At 44.4% G+C, this 21,056-nt stretch overlaps 1 protein-coding gene across 2 annotated transcripts in view; it reads left to right on the top strand.

Moving 5' to 3' along the window:
• Positions 1-6,487: 6,487 nt before the first annotated feature.
• CNDP1 (carnosine dipeptidase 1) overlaps positions 6,488-21,056 on the top strand; it is a 49,162-nt gene continuing 34,593 nt past the window's right edge. Inside the window, exons 1-2 of one of the 2 annotated variants that reach the window (XM_056521433.1) lie at positions 6,488-6,695; positions 7,843-8,016. In XM_056521433.1, the coding sequence (XP_056377408.1) occupies positions 7,978-8,016 (39 nt within the window). In that variant the 5' untranslated portion in view covers positions 6,488-6,695; positions 7,843-7,977. Of the gene's footprint in view, positions 6,696-7,842; positions 8,017-9,418; positions 9,438-21,056 lie in introns of those variants that run through there. The other variant, XM_056521434.1, reaches the window with a different exon arrangement.

Below are 21,056 nucleotides of genomic sequence, written 5' to 3'. Positions count from 1 at the left end.
GCAGTGTTATTTCAGTACTGCTATTCCATTAAGTTGATGCAGAAAAAGAACTTATACCGTGTAGTATGTATTTTCTATGGGACCACTTAGAAACCTGTTATTAGCATACATCTGCATTTTATTTCCTTTTATAGAAATTATGGCTTATAAAATCATGGCTTTGTCCAAGTTGAAGTACAGACATGGACAAAGTCCAGTAAGTGAGGGTGGGCTAGCACTTCTATGTGCACTCTCCTGCCTCATAGGACAGGAGAGAGCATAGAGGAGTCCTATCAGACAGGAGAGAGCACAGAGGAGTCCTATCAGACAGGAGAGAGCACAGAGGAGTGCTATCAGATAGGAGGGAGTACCATCAGACAGGAGAGAGCACAGAGGAGTACCATCAGACAGGAGAGAGCACAGAGGAGTGCTATCAGACAAGACAGAGTACATAGGAGTGCTATTAGACAGCAGAGAGCAAAGCGGAGTGCCATCAGACAGGAGAAAGCACAGAGGAGTGCTATCAGACAAGAGAGAGCACAGAGGAGTACCATCAGACAGGAGAGAGCACAGAGGAGTGCTATCAGACAATACAGAGTACATAGGAGTGCTATTAGACAGCAGAGAGCAAAGCGGAGTGCCATCAGACAGGAGAGTACAGAGGAGTGCTATCAAAGAGGAGTAAGCACAGAGGAATACTATCAGACAGAAGAGAGCACAGAGGAGTGCTATCAGATAGGAGTGAGTACTATTAGACAGAAGAGAGCACAGAGGAGTACCATCAGACAAGAGAGAGCACAGAGGAGTACCATCAGACGAGAGCGAGCACAGAGGAGTACCATCAGACGAGAGCGAGCACAGAGGAGTACCAACAGACGAGAGCGAGCACAGAGGTGTGCTATCAGACAGGAGAGAGCACAGATGAGTGCTATCAGACAGGAGAGAGCACAGAGGAGTATTAAAGTGCCCTTGTCAATAAAAAAATAAACTTTTCACATGTCTAAGGGACATGTAAAAATTTATATCAGTTGGGGCCTGAGTGTTCAGACTCCGACCAATTATGAGAGCAAGCAGGGAGAAAGGTGCTCTGCCGCTCGATCCTCTCTCTGCTCTGTGCCTTTGAGATCGGGAAGGCTTTGTAGACTTACATTATGAGTTCTTCCTGGTCAAGTGATAGAGCTGAGACGGTAAACTTGTTGTGATTTAAACTTTCCAAATGTCTCTACAATATATCAAGTTTTAATGACAGGTATACTTTAAGGACCCTATGTCCGGGATAAACATTTGCCCTGATTTACTAAGAGTGGAGTGTAGTTTTTTTTTTTTTTTTTTTGTGGATTTTAATTCCCTGCAATTTTTTTTCCACAGTATTTACTAAGCTTACACATTCTCTGATCTGTCGGGGTTTCCTCAGCTCAAATCCACTACATTTTCTTTGGAAACCTTAGTAAGTATGTTGGGTTTTTGTGAAAATGTAGGGAACATGCCCCTTTTCTGCGACCACGACCCCTTTTCCCAACAGTCATGCCCCTTTTTTGGGTTTTCTCAGTAAAATGGAGAGTTAGTTGGGTTTTTCTCATTTCTGGTGCAAATTCTGGCGCAGACAGAATTTCTGGCGCAATGCGGGTTTGCATGTCGGGTTTGCAATAGTAAATGAGGGCCATTGTGTACCAGCAGTACACTATGCTGATGGAATATTGTTTCTGCAACGTGAAGATTAAAAGAGAAATGCAGCAAAAAATGTTTACCTTTCCTTGTGTCCGGACTGCAAAAACTAAAAAAACTATCTTTAACTCACCTTCCTATGTGTCCCCATTGTGTCGGTATCGGTGTCCCGTTCCTCCGACACTGCTAGGGTCCCTGCTTCTTATCCTTGTAATGTCACACTGCAGTCAGCGTATCGCCGTCCACAGCAATGTCCCACCTCAGCTGTTATTATTAGCTTGGGCCCGCTCCTTACATGACAGTGCACTCATCCTATCACCAGCCGAGACGGGACATCGCTGCGGCCAGCAATACGCTTTTTTTTTTCCCCTCTGTCGTGGGGCATTTGGCATCAACCTCATGGGGGAGGGTTGCCTTCCTCTAGATCAACACGGTAGGGTTTTAGGTTGAACTCGATGGACTCTTGCCTTTTTTCAACCTTACAAACTAGGTTACTATAATAGACGTTTACAGCGGTGGATTCATCAGCAGGTGTACGTCATTCAAATCTATGGGAGTGCCGTCAATGACGTGTTTGCTATTATTACATCTCATCTAGAGATGAGCGAACTTACAGCAAATTCGATTCGTCACAAATTCTTTCCTAGGACTGTATCCACCTTTTCCAGCCCACCGGAGCACCGGAAAGCTGAACTAATTTATGCAGGAAAAGTCAGCTGAGAAGTTCGTGACGAATCGAATTTACTGTAAGTTCGCTCATCTCTAATCTCATCTATGGCTAAAGGTATCATATTCTAATGGTATTTACAGTCATATGAAAAATGAAGGCCACCCAATGTAAAGGATTTTAAAATTGATATTTTAGTGTTTTATCTTTATTTGAGAGGTATATCAAGATAAAGTTAAAAGTTGATATAACTGATAAGAAAAAAAAACTTTAAAATATATTTCTGAACAAAAATACACACAATTGCAAACAAAAAGTAGCATCAGGGCCAGTTCTGCCTGTAGGCAAAATAGGCAGCCGCCTAGAGCATCCTCTTGGTGGAGGCGCCACTCTGCCTGGTGCAAGAAAGTCAGTAACCAGCCAGCATCTGATGCACCTGCCACTCATCCGAAACACCCGCCCAGCCAGAACCACTGTCATGTGAGGAGGGGGTTTGTTACAGTGTGTCACCCAAGTAGTAGGTGATTACATGAGAAGAAGGTTTGTTACAGTGTGTCATCCCAGTAGTAAGGAGATTACATGAGGAGTGGGTTTGTTACAGGGTGTTGCCCCAGTAGTAAGGTGGGGTGTGTCAAAGGGCTCAATGGGCGTCAAAATTAGCTTTCGCCTAGGGTGGCAAAAATCCTTGCAACAGCCCTGAGTAGCATAGAAGTAATAATTTTCTTACTGATCACCCGGAGCTCCCCGGGGACATTGGTTTTCCTAGACAATCTATATGGCGGGACAGGGGTCTTCTTGTAGTGGGAGATCTCATGGATGTCTCTGCTAGGAAATGGTGCTCTACCAGGGCGATCATGGACCGCTTTGACCTTCCCTCCTCACACACAATGGCGGTCAACCAGATTCTCTCCTTTTGTCATGGGAGGTTGCGGGATCTTAACAGGGAGGCCCCAACTCACGCACTTGATGGTATTCTAACACGACACCTCGTAGGACATCCATCTCCGACCTGTATCGGGCGTTAAGGGACCGTTTCCTGAAAGTGGATCCGGACTCTCTTTTCGATGCATGGCGAACGTGGATACCAGACGATAACATTTCACAATGCATTCTCCAGCGCTGGCTCACTGTACGTAACTGCATAATTAATGAACGCTGGCGTGAAACCTACTTTAAGCTAGTACACAAGGCTCTATATGGTTTCAATATCTTACCCACCCCACACTTCCCTGACAGGATCACTGCTTGTCCAAAGTACTCACAACCTCTATCAAACATATGGCATGGAGTCTGGACGTGCCCGATGACTAATACTTATTGGATCTCTGTACTTGATCATATAGGGACACACTGGGATATAACTGTTCCTCTGACACCTCAGGCTGTCCTATTCCACCAACTTAGACCTCCTGAGGTGGAGCCGGGAGGCTCGGTCCCACCCAGGGTTCTGTCAATAATTCACATTGTTTTACATATAGCGCTTAGATGCCTGCTTAACTCCTGGATATCTCCTACACCCCCTGATATTTCCTTTCTGGTCTCTCAGCTAAAACTATATTGTGGGATAGACAGGCTAGACACAGAACGCCACAAAACTACATGCACTAAGAAATTCTTTGCTAAATGGAAATCTTTTATAATCACACACTACTCGGAATCTGAGATCAGGGATCTTGTCAGGCCATTCCACTGGACGGAGTGGTATAACATGGCATCCCTACATGATACCCTGGGTGCGCTGCGCCTCCCGGACTAGCCTGTCATTGCGTCGCTTTGATTTTGTGGGTTTCTGGGTCACTTGCTACTGAGTGTCGTAACTGGAGAAATTGTGGACTCATAACCTTACCTTCATTGTTGACTGGTGCACATGTATGGGACGTTGTGGCCTATGGGTGGGATGGGACGGGGCTCGGGATGAGTACGTGTACGTCTATACCTCACGGACTTTGATGGGGACCTATGACTGTTTCGTATTGCTCTGTGAAGCGTCCAGACTACTGTGGTGTTTGATTGTTTTATGTTTTCTGTATTGTTATTTTCAGAAATTGTTTAATAAAAAAAAAATATATTTAATAATTTTCTTCTGGAGAGACCTGTCCCCACTTAAAACACAATGTCCGCCAGGGGCCACCGGTGTCCTGCTTTCTATACCCTTCCCCCACCAGTATCCAGGACTAGACCTCTCTTTTGTGCTGCCCTTTTTAGGCCGCCCAGGTTTGCGTATGTCCCCATGTCTTCAATGTTTATTTTTGTCTTTTCTTAATAAAAATGTTTTGAATTTGAAAAAGTTTGACATTTAAAGGGGATGTACAGTGAAATAAAAACGAAAATAATAATAGTAATAGTGTGCCCAGCATTCCTAATAAAACAATAAACTCACCTTTCTCTGCTCCTTCGTAGCTTTAAGTATCAGGGCACCCTATCTTCAGTTGGTCTCCGCTGACAGTCTCTTTCCTGAAGCTGCAGATGGGATGCCACAGCATTGTCGCGGCAGTGTCACTGGCCATAGATAGGGCGCCCTGATACCAGAGGATAGGATGGAGCAGAGGAGGGTGAGTTAAAGGTTTTATTGTTTTATTATGGTGGCTGAGCACATCATTTTTTTAATAAATTTCATCGGACAATCCCTTTAACACGATTAAACACCATTCATCACAGAAAGTTAAGCCCTGGAGTAGAATACAATATGCTAAAGTAAGTATTTTACCAACCTTACAATTTATCACAAGAACCACATGTAGCTCATGCTGCTATTAATGTCAAAGCACATCTACCATTAAAGAGGTACTCCAGACAGTAAAAATTATTCATATTTTGTCCCCTTATTGCCAGACCAACAGTATTGTAATGTACACTTATTGCCTGTAATTGGCCAGTTTTTTGGGCCAGTGACAGGGAAAAGTGGGGAAAAAAAACGCCATCCTCTGTCCACTTTGTCTCCCCCTCCCAAGAGAGACAGAGATCATGTGACATATTGTACTGGCTTTTAGTGTCCTCGTCTTGTAAACCACGCCCCTTTCGGGAAGCCACGCCCCTTACTAACATTATCCAACCAAGCAATTTCACACTCTATCATAGCTCATCAAGCCACATACCATTTTGACATCAAACGACAAGCCACACCCCCTTTTTACTGGTCTCAACAGTGAGGACTGCTGGAAAATGTAGTTTTATTAGGGTGTGCCGGAGGAAGGATGAGAGAAAAGATGTGAGCAGCGGAGGACAGTGCAGTGAATGGTGCCAGAAACAAGCCAGGGGGACTATGCACACCATGTGGAATACTTTTTATTTAATTTTTTTTAGTTCCAAGGATAACCCCTTTAAGAAGCCCATACACCTTTGAAAGCTGTAGGCAAAATAATCATTTAGCCTACAGCTGTCAAAAGGTGTATGGGCACCTTAAAGGGGTTATCCCTGGACCTAAAATAAAATTTCGATGAATACTACCTATAACATAATCGATACTCCTTTAGGGTAGGATCACATGTAACGGATCGGCAGCGTATTTTACGCTGTGGAACTTCTGGTGACCCGACCCATAGTGTGCCTTCAGCTGTTTCCCTGGCTCGCCCCGCCTACATTTCCACACACACGTACACAGTGTACTCAGGCATCACAGCTGCTCCGCGATGTCTGAGTACACAGCAGTGCACCCGGAAACTCGCAGGCCCATGTGTGGCTGCTCAGAGCGCCAGATTGTCGCTGCGAGCAGGCCAGGGGGCAGAGCGAGCTGGAGCTACAGCTGGCGGCACACTATGGGTCGGGTCACAGGCAGATCCGCAGCGTAAAATAAGCTGCGGATTCGTTACGTGTCACCCAACCCTTACTCTTAATTTATTTAAATTTTTTTTTGTGTTACGTAAACAAAATCACAGTACATTAAAAACAAAAATCATCCTTAGATTGTAGCATTCCAAAACGTGATATAAAAGATAAGTATAAAGGGTCAAAACTACCATAGAAGCCATGTAGATATAAAAAAATTATAATAATAAAGCACTTTACATAAGGTGTTTTTACTTTTTCACATGACTGTATTTTGCTTTCCATTGTACTCTAAACAAGACCTTCAGTGTAACCTTTCCCCTTGGTAAATTAAAACCTATGTATTCCTGTCTTTTAGCTTGCCAGGAATTCTGTGTAATCTATGGAACGAATCCTAAAAAAACCTCACTCCTCTTGCTAAACCCTTTAGGGGGCTGAGATTCTGCGAGGTCTGCAGAGCCAAACCAATCACTGCAGGGTGACACTGAGCAGGTCAGAACAAGCAGCATGATATGTCAGACATGGTAGGGAATACCTCTGGGATAACACTGACCAAATGATTAGAAGATATTCCGGATCTCCATCCACTTCTGTGATCTGCATGCAGAGCATTGCGCAGGTACCTACGGAATTGTATTCGGTTGTGTGATCTGTGCTACGCCCAATGATAACACCTCTAGAATATTACTGTACGTTATCAGTGTGGTGGTCATTTCAGCGTGGTTGCGTGCCAAGTTTTCTAAATGATGTGCTGTGATTGTATTAGGAACCTATTTATATAATGTTTTTATTGTAGTACTTGTATGTGGATTATTTAACATAATATAATTAGAAACAAGTATATGTATCATTGACTGTATATTGTACAGCAGTGTTTTCCAAACAGTGTGTCTCCAGCTGTTTCAAAACTACAACTCCCTGCATGCCCGGACAGCCTTCGGCTGTCCGGGCATGCAGGGAGTTGTAGATTTGAAACAGCTGGAGACACACTGTTTGGAAAACACTGTTATATAAGAATAATAAATAAGGAAATATATTTTATAACTTATCTACTGCTTCCAGAATATTTTGATCTATTTTATTTTTTCAACTGTCATTTTTATTAAGGTTTTTTAACAGAACATCACAAGATATAGTGTAGCGTAAAGTGCAAATCAATACAAAAACAACAAAAAAACAAAACAAACAGGAGAAAGACAAGGTATAGCACGTCATATAGGTCGCAACTGACAGGCAATGTGCAAACTAGGAATGCTACTAGAGAAATTCCAAGAGGCCTTATACCGGACTCCAACAAGGCAATAAAGAACAAATTACAACCAGACAAGACAAACAAAAACAGGACAACACAAAAATGGCAAGAAAAAAGGGAGAGAGGGAGGGGGGGGGAGCAGAAGGAAAGGGAAGAGAAAGATAACGTCGGGGGGGGGGGGGGGGTTGGCAGAATATTTTGATCTAACATATTTTAGTGTGACCATGATTTGTTAAACCCAACAGATAAGCGGTGAGATAATCTGAGTGTCTATAGTAACAGTCAATTCTATTTTTTATTTAAAAAAAGAATATATACGGTATATATTATTAAATCTGAAAATTGCAAAATTCCAGCCATTTCTTTTTCTGATTCCGGCCAAATCTATGTACCTGTGATTGTCCAAAGTGCGAATTAGAGTTGGTCACTGAGGTCATTGACTTGGTATTTCAAAGTCACTTTTACATGTATTAGTTAACGTCTCGATTTCCATACATCTATTTTTACTCTGTAGTGGCAGGCGCTGAGCGGTTAAGTACTATACTGTTGGTATAGAGTGTGACGGAGCTTTATTGGAGGCACTGGCTGGAGAAATCCGACACTCACTGTTGCATTCGGTAAAGAAACACAATTAGAAATTCCAAGAAAAATGATGCAACCCACTCTTTTGCAGCGATCACTCTCTATGGTAAGGATCTACAGCTTTTCTTTAAAATGTACTGTATCTGTATTCTATTAGTTGGGAAAACTTGTCTTTTCTGAATTTAGACAACCTTACTTTACCAGTTCCTGAGTAAATGCCAATGTCTTCAATTGACTAGCTGGTGCAAATAACTACGTAAGGAAACCTAGCACTGCCCTTTTTTTTCCTATATCTATTTTCTTTTTTATTCTCACCTTCCAAGAACCATTACTATTTTATTTTTTTATTAACAGTTATTACCTATTTATTGTGGAACAAATTGTATCTTTTCATTTAGGGCTGGCAGGGTGAGCTTAAAGGGGTACTCTGGTGGAAAACTTTTTTTTTTTTTTTTAAATCAACTGGTGCCAGAAAGTTAAACAGATTTGTAAATGACTTCTATTAAAAAATCTTAATCCTTCCAGGACTTATTAGCTGTTGAATACTATAGAAGAAATTATTTTCTTTTTGGAACACAGAGCTCTCTGCTGACATCACGAGCACAGTGCTCTCTGCTGACATCTCTGTCCATTTTAGGAACTGTCCAGAGCAGCATATGTTTGCTATGGGAATTTTCTCCTGCTATGGACAGCTCCTAAAATTGACAGATATGTCAGCAGAGAGCACTGTGCTTGTGATTCCGCCGAGAGCTCTGTGTTCCAAAAAGAAAACAATTTCTTCTGTAGTATTCAGCAGCTAATAAGTCCTGGAAGGATTAAGATTTGTTAATAGAAGTCATTTGCAAATCTGTTTAACTTTCTGGCACCAGTTGATTTAAAAAAAAAAAAAAGTTTTCCACCGGAGTACCCCTTAACCTGTTAAGGAGGCAGGGCCCATACGCCCTGCATCCCGAGTCCTTAAGGAGGCAGGGCCCATACGCCCTGCATCCCGAGTCCTTAAGGATGCAGGGCGTATGGATACGCCCGTGGGAATTCCGATCCCCGCCGCTAGCTGGTTGGGGACCGGATCGGGATGCCTGCTGAAATCATTCAGCAGGCACCCCGGCACATCGCCCAGGGGGGGTCCTGAGACACCCCCCCCCCCCCCCATTTCAGCGATTGGAGAAAATCGCATGTCAACTCAGACACGCGATTTTCTCCAATTCCGGGCTGATCGGGTCTCTGGTGACCCGATCGCCCAGAAAATAGGGATGATCGGAGTTGTCAGTGACAGCCCCGATCAGCCCTAAGGGATAGGAGTGAGGTCGCAGTGCTGCGATCTCCTCCTATCCCCTGCCATTAGTCAGAACTGAGTTCTGACCAATGGCAGCGCAGAACAGGGGGTTGCCATGGAAACCCCCCGTTCTGCCCACCCCTGGATGTCGGGCAGAACGGGGGGGGGGGGGAGAAGATGGAGTCCTGTACCTGAGGAGAAGATGCGTGGGGCCCGGCGATCATCGCAGACATCCAGCGGAGATCACGGCTCAGGTAGGGAATCGTCGGTGGGGGGGGGGGGGGGGGGGGGGGGGAGAAATGAAAGTGAAAGTAATGTGATCTTTACTGTGGCAACCACTAGGAAGGCCGGACAGCGCCCTGCGTCCTTAAGGGCTCGGGATGCAGGGCGTATGGATACGCCCTGCGTCCTTAACAGGTTAAGGGGTACTCCGGTGTAAAACTTATTTTTTTTTAAATCAAAGGCTGTCTGGGAATGCTGGGAGTTGTAGTTTTGCAACATCTGGAGGGTCACAGTTTGATGTGCTTGATCGGATTCAGGTCTGGAGAAAGGGCGGCCAGTCCATAACATCAATGCCTTCCTCTTGCAGAAACTGCTGATACACTCCAGCCACATGAGGTCTAGCATTGTCTTGCATTAGGAGGAACCCAGGGCCAACCGCACCAGCATATGGTGTCTGAGGGTCTCATCTCGGTACCTAATAGCAGTCAGGCTACCTTTGGCAAGCACATGGAGGGCTGTGCGGCCCCCCCAAAGAAATGCCACCCACACCATTACTTATTATCACAAAAGGACCTATGGATGGAGGGTAATTTGTTATACACTTTATTTACAATTGACCACATCAGTGGTCACTAGTACCCTAAATTTACCATCTATTAAATTAATTTTAAACGTAAAACATAACTTTTAATACTGTGCCTATTGTTAAAAACCCAACAGGTGGTCTCTCTATAGTGTGCTCAATATTGTAAAGCATGTAACTACATGCCACTTATATATGTGAAATGAGAGACCCAACTGTTGTTATTTTAAAATACTATACACATCGCCCCCCGCCCCCTGACGTTTCACCACCAGCCGGTGGCTTTTTGAAGGGTTTTTGGGCAAATGGTCACACCATTACTGACCTACCACCAAACCGGTCATGCTGGAGGATGTTGCAGGCAGCAGAACATACTCCATGGTGTCTCCAGACTCACGTCTGTCACATGTGCTCAGTGTGAACCTGCTTTCATCTGTGAAGAGCACAGGGCGCTGAATTTGACAAGCTTGGTGTTCTCTGGCAAATGCCAAACGTCCTGCACGGTGTTGGGCTGTAAGCACAACGCCCACCAGTGGACGTCGGGCCCTCATACCACCCTCATGGAGTCTGTTTATGACCATTTGAGTGGACACATGTACATTTGTGGCCTGCTGGAGGTAATTTTGCAGGGCTCTGGCAGTGCTCCTCATGCTACTCCTTGCACATGGCAGAGGTAGCTGTCCTGCTGCTGGGTTGTTGCCCTCCTACTGCCTCCATGTCTCCTGATGTCCTGGCCTGTCTCCTGGTAGCGCTTCCATGCTCTGGACGCTACGCTGACAGACACAGCAAACCTTCTTGCCACAGCTCACATTGATGTGCCATCCTGGATGAGCTGCACTACCTGTGCCACTTGTGTGGGTTGTAGACTCTGTAGAGTGAAAGCATCGCCAGCATTCATAAGTGACCAAAACATCAGCCAGGAAGCATAAGAACTGAGAAAGTGGTCTGTGGTCACCACCTGCAGAACCATTCCTTTATTGGGGGTGTCTTGCTAATTGCCTATAATTTCCACCTGTTGTCTGTTCCATTTGCACAAGAGCATGTGAAATTGATTGTCAATCAGTGTTGCTTCCTGAGTGGACACTGATTTCACAGAAGTGTGATTCACTTGGAGTCACATTGTGTTGTTTAAGTGTTCCCTTTATTTTTTTAAACAGTGTATTTATTCTAAAAAGTGTGCCTCCAGCTATTCCCCCGCCTCCCTGAGCTAGGCCGAGAGCAGCCGCAATGTGTGAGTACATTGCGCATATGCACGGAGACTCGCAGAACACTGTGTGTCTGCTTGTAGCAGTGGATTGCCGCTACAAGCAGGCACAGCTGGAGGCACATGGTAGGGTCCATCATCGGTGGATCCGCAGTGTAAAATACGCTGTGTATCCATTCCGTGTGACCCTACCCTAAAAGGACAAATAATACCTTCATACCACCATTACCATTTTCACTGACTAATGACTAATACCGCTATACTGTTACTGAATAAAATCCACTATACAAAGACCACTTCAGCGACCAAACATTTTAAGCTCTTTAGGCCATGCAGTAATAGTGTCCACTTCGTGCCCCCATATAGTGTTAGGTCCCCCTGTGCCCTGAAGTAGTAGATAGGATTTTTTTGTACATTCCCCCTATAGCAGTTTAGCCCCTCTGTGTCCTCATATAGTAGTTAGGCCCCCTCTATTCCCCCATATAGTAGTTTGACCCTCACACTAAAGCCATATATTATTAGGTTTCATTCTGCCCCCTTATGATAGTAGACCTCCATTCTACCCCCATATAGTTGTACTCCTACATACTGCCTTCATCTAGCAGTATATAGTATTATGCCCCATACTGCCTCCATATAGTATGGTATGTCTTGGGGGGGGGGAGGTTAAACTGGGAGAGTCACTGGTAGAGAAGCATCTAGATGATAGACTACAGAATAGCCTTCAGTGTCAGGCAGCCCCTTCTAAGGCCAGCAGGATATTGTCCTGTATCAAAAGAGGCATGGACTCGAGGGTAATAATGATGGGTGATAATGTGGATTTGAAGAGTGAAACAATTTCAGACTTTCAACTCCCTGTGGCTCCTCCATTCTGATCTACCAGTGCAGGCAACATCATACAGAGACTTTGCCCACATTGGAAGCTCCTGGCTGAGGTGACAGGACAGGGAGCAACTGATTTTGTACTATCGCAGCATACTTTCAACTGAGTGTGTGCATCTTAAAGACGCATGCACAGTTGAAAGCTGTGAACTGCCAAGTGTCAAGTAAAACCAATGGGTCAATAAAACAACCAGGATTACAGTAGCAGTGCAAAGTACTGCTCACACTGGCCCTTTAAATCTAAAAGAACCAACCTGTGTGCATGCTGGTACCCATTGTGTAGAACTGTTACCTGTGGATTCCTCCAGGACACCCAATCTACGGGAGAATTTGTAGACAATTTGTATAACCATCGCTTGATACACAGACTTTTAGCAATACTTTCGAAACATTTTCCAATTTCATGCTCCTCTATAACACATGCCCCCAGATATTCTGAAAGTTGATTACACTAAGGTATAGTTCACACATTCAGGTTTTTAATTGCAATTATTGAATACAGGAGTGGATTTGAAAAGAGAAACAATTTCAGCCTTTCAACCATTCATGTGCGCCACAAAGTGACATAGGTTTGTCTATTTTTCCCTCCTTGCACTGTGAATGTTTACACAATGGGGGAGATTCTTCAAAACCAGTGTAGAGGAAGAGTGGTGCAGTTGCCCATAGCAACCTATCAGATTGCTTCTTTCATTTTTAACAAGGCCTTTGAAAAATGAAAGAAGCAATCTGATTGGTTGCTGTGGGCAACTGCCCCACTCTTCCTCTACACTGGTTTTAATTAATCTCCCCCAATGTACTCATTTCAAGTCATTAACTGTACAGCTGTTGTATGCTATTAGTTTAGTTACCTGTATAGATTGTATTGGTCTATAATTGTGACTTAGATAACAATCAGGCCACATTTATTCTAAGATAATTCTAAGGTGTTTTCTTGCAAGTATCTATAATTGATTTTCATTCTTAATAAGTAGAAAAATGTTGTTTTTGGATACAATGCTTTAAAACCCTCTGCCTGCAGCCACCACTAAATATAGGGTTTTACACCATTTCTAGTGAAGCTGATACTAAATTCATATGCATTAAACTCCCCCTAATGGGGGATTTTCATATTTAATGGATACCTGTCATTTCAGAAGATTTTTAATAACCTGCATGGCTTAGTTTGATCAACCCTTTAGAGGGGTGACATGGTGGTCTCAAAGAGAAAAATAAAGCATATTGTTCACTGCTTATAGAGTATTAAGTAAGCAGTTTATTTACTAACCATCTGTTCTGATGAGTTATTGAGCTGTCTATTTCTACCATATATGACCTGCTTCTGCTTTCCTCTATCTCATATGCTTTTCATTTATACTATAGCTACAGGGCATTTTTTAGCTTTCAAAATCAACAAAAATCCTCCTATCCCAGGATGCACATAAGCACACAAGGGTTCCAATAAACAGGGATGAAAGTATATCCAAGTCAAATAATTACAAACTTAGGGGGTGCTGGCAGCTAAAATAATATCCAGGGGTTATTAGTAATAAAATCGTCTTTTTACTGCCTTTTTAGCTTTCTCTTTATTGCAGCACTCTTCTTTGTTTTCACATAGCTTATTCCTTTTAATACAAGACCTTCTCATCCATCAATATCCTCTATAGATGACCTATTATATATATATATATATATATATATATATATATATATAAAACGTCTTTTAAGCAAACCATTTACAGTGCAATGCATTTGAAAGTCATCAGACTCGCTTTATTCACATTTTGTTATTTTGCGGCATTGTGCTATAATAAAACAGATTTAAGTTTTCTCCCATCAGTCTACACCAAATACCCCATAACAAGAATAGGAAAACAGAATTTTGGAAATGTTTGCAAATTTATAAGGAAAGAAAAACAATGTATTATCAATATTAACAATACATATCTGTTTTGCATATTTTAGGTAGTACTACTACTCCCAGCTTGGAACAGTAAAAACTGTTAAAACACACACACTTAGGGGGCGTGGCCTGAATGTTGGAGTGAGCGGTCGCATTCAGCAGGAGCTCCCGCTACCCCGGTGGAAAACACCCTGATTGTACTTACTCTGCCGGGCTAGTCGGTCTCCGGAGGGCAGCTGACCGCCTGGGGAGTCTGCGGAGTACTTGTGGTCCTGGTCCTGTCGGCTTCTGTGGTCGCAGGAGCAGTCGGCTTCCTGGTCCTGGTCCCGTGCGTGGTGGTGAGGAGAGGCTCCAGCGTGGGGCGGTGTGGTGCTGCAGTCCTCCTGATCCTGGGCTGTGGCAGTGAAAGTGGTGGAGCAGTCCCTCCTGGCGGTGCTAAACTCTGGGTCTCCAGCCATCTTTGGAGCGGGGTCGCCATCTTTGGCCTTTGTGGGTGGGACCTGGCTGGTTGCCATGGTTACTCCCATGGCGGCGGCTGTCAGAAGAGGCAGTAAAGGAGAGAGTGTTGTCCCCTGCCAAGATGCCTCCTGCTGGGACGAAGTGCTGCGGGCATACTGCTTACTGTGCCTAGACCTTGCTAGCTCTCCCTGGCCCTGTTATCTGGCTGCTTGCTGCTCTCTGGCCTACATTTGGAGGTACTTAACTTGGACTGTCCTGTGCATGCTGAGAGTGCCTTCCCCCCTCTGGTCTGCTACTGGCCTTGCTGAATTGTGAGTACCCTGAGAGGGACCTGAGTGATTGCTGGGACTGGTGGTGCCTTCCCTAATAGCTGCAGACAACAGTTCAACATAGCAAGGGTGTGAGGTGCTTTTGGGACTTTACTGCTAGTGTCTTTCTACCTGCTCTGTGTGCCCTGCTAGCCATGGGTGGCTCCCCTGGCAAACGTGTGACGTCACGCCTGCGCCCCCGTGTGACGTCACGCTCCGCCCCTCAATGCAAGCCTATGGAAGGGGGCGTGACAGCTATCACGCCCCCTTCCATAGGCATGCATTGAGGGGCGGAGGCTTGATGTCACACGCCGCCCGCCCTGTGGTCGCCCTTAATCAGACCCAGAGCGAACACGCTCCGGGGACTGATTACAAACAGGGTGCTGCGTGCAAGATCACGGGGGTCCCCAGCGGCGGGACTCCCACGGTCAGGCATCTTATCCCCTATCCTTTGGATAGGGGATAAGATGTCTAAGCACCGGTGTACCCCTTTAATGCTGATGCCTCCAGGCCGACCTCGGATGAGGATGCCTCCTCTGATGATGGGCCCTCTCGCTCCTCTCATTCCTGTGGCCCTTCTCACCGGGATCCTTAAGCTCAGACCCCGCTTACTACTAAAGTATCTGTGCATGCAGCAAAAGTGCTGAGCCAGTTTACCAGACCAGTTTTCCAAATTATTGACTGCCTTTACTTCCTGTCAATCCATCATGGTGACGAAATTTGACGAATTGCGGCAGGAATATGTTATTTTGTGCCATGAGACCCAGAAGATACGTGAGAGCACTGAGGACATGGAACGTAGGGTCTCTACAGTAGAAGATACTCTTCATCCTTTGCCAGACAGAGTGGACTCAGTACAACACCAGGTGATGGGAGTTCTGGGTCGGTTGGATGATATGGAGAATCGCCTGCGGCGCAACAATGTCCGCCTGGTGGGCCTTCCTGAAAAGGTGGAAGGGAATGATCCGGTGCTCTTCCTTGAAATGGGGCTTAAAGAAATTCTTCCAGTGGACACTTTCTCTCCATACTTCTCAGTTGAACGAGCGCACAGAGTTCCGGCTAGACCTCCTCCTCTGGGGGAGTCCCTCATGTCCTTTTCTGGCCAAGCTTCTCCATTTTAAGGATAGAGATGCTATTTTGCGAGCTGTCAGAATTAAGGGAGAAGTAATCTTTGAGGGGAGCAGAGTATCCTTCAATAAGGACTTCTTTGTGGAGCTCCGCAAGCAAAGGGTGCAGTTTACCGAGGTCCGGTCAAAGCTATGTGCAAAAGGTTATTGCTATTCCATGCTCTATCCTGCTCGTCTGCGAGTGGTAGATGGCACTTCGACTAAGTTCTTCCCCTCCCCGATGGACCCACTTCATTGGATGGATGCAGCAGCTCCTGTCAGACCTCTGAACTGAATTGTTATGGACAGCCCTGCTCATACCTCTTCCCGCCATGTTCTTGGGTTTAGATAGCGGAAGGGAGTCAGATTCCTAGGGACCCCGTAGGTTTCAGCTATCCTTGAGGTGTACCTCCTTCTTAGTTACCGCCGATTTACTGTGGGTGGGGTAGCGGGATTGCTCTGTTTAAGTAGTTTTTCTTCTTCTTCTTTTTTGTTTGCTTGGCGTTTTGTGTACACCCCGCACAGTAGTTGTATTTTTTGGGTATAGGTCTACACAATGTTAGGGGATAGTAGTTACTATGTCCCGTTTAGTGTGAGACAGGGGAATTAATGGGATTGTTCTGTTTATGCTCTGTTGCTTTTGTTTTTCTGTTAAGTGTTTGTGCCCTGTTTGTCTTTTTTATGTATGTGTGCATTATGTGTGATCCTGGTGCTCCGTCCTTCCTCCTCCTGGCCTTCCTTTGCTTCCTACTGTTCATATATTTGGTTGTGTCAAGTGATGGGGACCTTAAAGGTTATTAGCTGGAATGTCAGGAGCTTAACTTCAAGTTCAAGAGGGCCTTATGTTTAGACTTTGTGAAACGCCAGTCGCACCACATTATTTGTTTGCAGGAGACTCACATCACTGGCCAGAAGGTACTTGCCCTAAACTGGGCATGGATAGCACAGGGATAACATGCTTCCTATTCTAGTTATGCTAGGGGTGTCTCGGTCTTAGTTACTAAGTCCCTGCCATTGGTGGTTTCCCAGGTAGCTTGTGACCACTTTGGGAGGTTTGTGATAATGCACTGACTGTGCTATGGGCTCTTTCTCATTTGTTCTTGTCTGAGTTTATGTACCTCCTTCATTTCAGGTCTCTGTCTTGGAGTCCATTACTAACAAACTTTTGTCTTTTTCCCCTGATCCCGTTTTACTTGTAGGAGATTTCAATGTCGTACCTGATCCTCAACTCGATCGCACCACTGCTGTTGACCCTGGCTCCTCCCAATTTAATACCTGTGCACGGCGTTGGGCCTGACTGACCTCTGGAGATGGAAATATCCCACGGCATCTGCTTTCTCCTTCTACTCTGCTGCCCATAGACCTTCTCTAGCATTGATTTCGCTCTGGCATCTGAGGATCTCCTCCAGGTGGTAAGAGATGTTTCCTACACCAATAGCGGGATCTCAGACCACTCAGCTATATTGGTAGTTCTCAATCTAGGTCCTAGTCCCCCCTCCCATATTTGGCGCATGCACCCTGGTTGGCTACAGGCTGAGGCGGTAGTGGAGGCCATAGGGGTTGCCCATACTGAGTACTGGGATCATAATGCTTCATATCCTGATCCCCTAATTCAGTGGGGTGCTTACAAGGCTTCGATTAGGGGCACTTTTATAACGAGGGTAGCAGGTCAGCGGAAACTCAGGTCGGCCACGGAGCATAAGTTGTTACAAAAGTTGGTGCTTTAGAGGCAGCTTATATTAGAGAGCCTACACCTGATGGTGAAAGGGCGTGGGCTAGGGCGCAGAGGTCTCTGCTGGGGGGGGGGGGTTGTTCTATATTGTCCGACCCTCAGTTAATCAACTCTGTCTTTAGGGATTTCTGCTCCTCCCTTTATTCTGCTCCTTCTAGACCCTGTCAGGATCCGTTGCTACCTGATTCCTACAGATCTATCTCCCTATTGAATGTTGATATTAAGAACTTTGCTAAAATACTGGCTACTCGCCTATATGGGGTTATTGGCTCTATCATTCATCCTGACCAAACCGGGTTCATGCTGGGTAGGGCTACTGATGTTAACGTGAAACACCTACAGCTTAATATAGCAGCAGTGGGGGAAGGCTTTCCTACAGGGGTGGTGGTAAGTCTGGATGTCTATAAAGCTTTTGATTCTGTACTGTGGCCATATCTCTGGGAGGTCTTGGGAGTGTTTGGGTTTTGCCCTACGTTTTGTGCCTGGGTCCGCTTGTTGTATGATTCCCCAGGGTTTGCATGCGTACTAACTTTGATGTTTCTGCCTCCTTTCTCCTGGGCCGGGGGACAAGGCAAGGGTGCCCCCTATCTCCTTTCCTCTTTGCGCTGGCGATTGAGCCTTTGGCAGCGGCCATATGTAGAGATCCCACTATCTGTGGCATTCCCAGGGGATCCATTGTGGAGAAGGTTTCTCTGTATGCAGATGACACACTAGTATATTTAGCAGATGCAGGGGGGTCCCTTGTTTCTCTGATTGACCTAATAGATAGGTTTAGCTCTATTTCAGGCTTGCAGGTAAATTGGGTTAAATCCTCTCTCATGGCATTCTCACCGGACATTCCACTTTCCTCTTCTCTCCCAGCGGGGGTGCAAGTGGTCTCCCGTTTTAGGTATCTTGGGGTAGAGGTTACTGCATTTCTGTTGGATTATATGTCCCTGAATTTAGATCCGCTCTTGACTTCCACAGTAGATAGGTTGCAGGCCTGGTCCTCCCTCCCTCTCTCCCTAGCTGGAAGGATTAACATTTTTAAAGATTTACCTTCCTAAATTCCTTTTTCTCTTCCATTTGGCTCCAGTGGTTCCCCCTAGAAAATATTTTAATAAACTGTGTGGTGCTCTGGGATCCTTCTATTGGCAGGAAAAGTCTTCCAGACTCAGTCGGGCTCTCCTTCAGGCTCCTAAATGGCATGGTGTTTTAGCTGTTCCCGATGTCTATAACTATTTTCTTGCCTCTCAGTTGGTCTATGCAGCGTGGTGGATTGACCTGGATCTGTCAAACTTGATGACTGCCTTGGCTGGAGCACTTATGGGCTCTTATGAAGCTCTCACAAACTCACTATACAGGTACCTTTCTTGTTCTTCTTTATCTTCTTCCCCTGCAAACTATAGTTGAAGTGTGATCCGTGGTGTTGAGCAAATTCCCACAGCCGTTGGTGTCTCCTAGGGCACCCTTGTGGGTTCATTTATCTCACCTACATGGGTTAAATGAGGCTGGTTTCTGGGGGTTCTCATGGAGTCAAATTTGTGATTCACTTGTTCCGAGAGGATCAGGTTTTCCTATCCTTTGCGGAAATGAAAGAACGTTATGGTATCCCTGGAAGTGCCTTTTATAGATATCTTCAGCTTAGGCATGTGGTCCCAGCGCAATTTGGCTCCCTGACGTTTACTGCTGTGCTTTCTGATGTGGACATTCTCCTGGGCACCACGGATCTCACTAAACCCCTTACTCAGTCCTATGCTCTCCTCCAGACACTGGGGCCTGTTCTCAAACGCTTACCATAAATGGGTGGCTGATAATCCTGATCTGTCCATGTGCCAGTGGAAGGAAGTTGAGGGCTCATATTACTCCACGGTGGTGAGTAGTAGGGATAAGCTGATTCAGTCACGGTATGTTTTGAGGTTATATTATACCCCTGCTAGACTGAAGCGTATAAGGGTTTCCCCGTCAGACTTATGTTTTCGCTGTTCGGTGGAGGTAGGTACTTTCCTGCATGTGGTTTGGGAGTGTCCTGTTATAGCCTCTTTTTGAAGGGAGGTGATGGATTTTTTGGCAGATAATCTAGATTTCCCCTTCCTGCTTACCCCGGTGGTATGCTTTTTGGGAGTCCTAAATGAGATGGTATATGGTTCGCATAGACGTATACTGATCCGTTTCTTGCTATTCTGTGCTCGTAAGGTGGTTTTGATTACGTGGAAGGATGCTTCCACTCCCCCTTTGTCTCGATGGCTGAATATGGTAAATAAATATGTCCTGTTGTACCAAACTTTGTATAAGAGTCGTAGGTGCCCGAAGAAATTTGACAAGGTATGGACTCCTTGGCTTTTACTGGATGTGTTGGCTGACCCTCCATCTGGAGTGGCCCATTAACTTTTCTATACTAGGATATTGGTCTTGCAGGAGGGGGTCGGAGTCATTCGGATGTGTGGTAGTGTTATTGTATGCTTGTCTATTTGTGTGGGGTTTCCCTGCATGGTACTGGGGATGCTCTTTCCTTATGTGTATGATTGCCATTCTGTTATCTTATATAATTGTCATAGTCATAGTGATGGATTGTGTGTTGCACTTTATTGTGCTGTTTGATTATTTTATGCAAACAAATCTTTAATTAATAAATACTTAAACATACAACACACACACTTTATTAAACGCATCAGTAAAATACATTACTAATAAAAAATGTAACAAAATTAATTATAAAAATATATGATTTTTACATTTAAATGGCCCCTTTCTACATTTTTATTATTGCCTGCTACATTTTTAGGTCCATGCCCGCCCACATAAATTGATCCCTGTTTAAAAATGATAAAAAATGTAATTATAAAAAATATAAATTTTGTTAAAAAAAAATGTTTCCATCCTTTTTTTATTTTTTTTTATTTATTTATTTATTTTTTGTACCCAACAAATTTAGAAAAAAAAATGCCAAAAGGGCCAAAAATACAATTTCCACTCATAGGCAAAAACGCCAGAAAAAAACGCCAAATGCAGGAAAATGAAGCAGCATTTTTTTCTGGCGTTTTTTCTTGCATTTATTTGGGCCAGATAAAAAGCCAAGTCAACACTTAGCCTTATATTTCCCATTCCTTTAGAATACACTTTTGGCCTTGGCTCGAAAACTGCAGATGCAGTTAAAAAAAATGCCAGTAAAAAGCCTGGTGGGAAACCTAGCCTGACTATTATTGCACAAATAATGGTAAAAACACATATAACTGGAATAATAAGTTAGATAAAAAAAATTAATACATTATACAGCTGACCTGTTTAACACAGAAAGGAATGTATCTTGCCTGAAGTAAACTTAAAGTCACATATGAGGTAAGACATTATTTGGTGCAATTTTATTATGGAAGGGGGAGGCTAATTTTATTAAATTTATTTTTGAAAACATTCTTGACTTTTTTCGTCGATTTAGGGGACTTTTATAAGCAATTCAATAGTTTGATGTAGAACAATTCAATACATATGTATTGCTCTATTCATTGTATTGATCTATTA

Source organism: Hyla sarda, chromosome 5 (genome assembly GCF_029499605.1).
Source record: "Hyla sarda isolate aHylSar1 chromosome 5, aHylSar1.hap1, whole genome shotgun sequence".
Taxonomy (NCBI): Eukaryota; Metazoa; Chordata; class Amphibia; order Anura; family Hylidae; genus Hyla; species Hyla sarda.
Note: the sequence above shows the minus strand (reverse complement) of the source record. Positions and strands in the feature narration are given on the sequence as shown.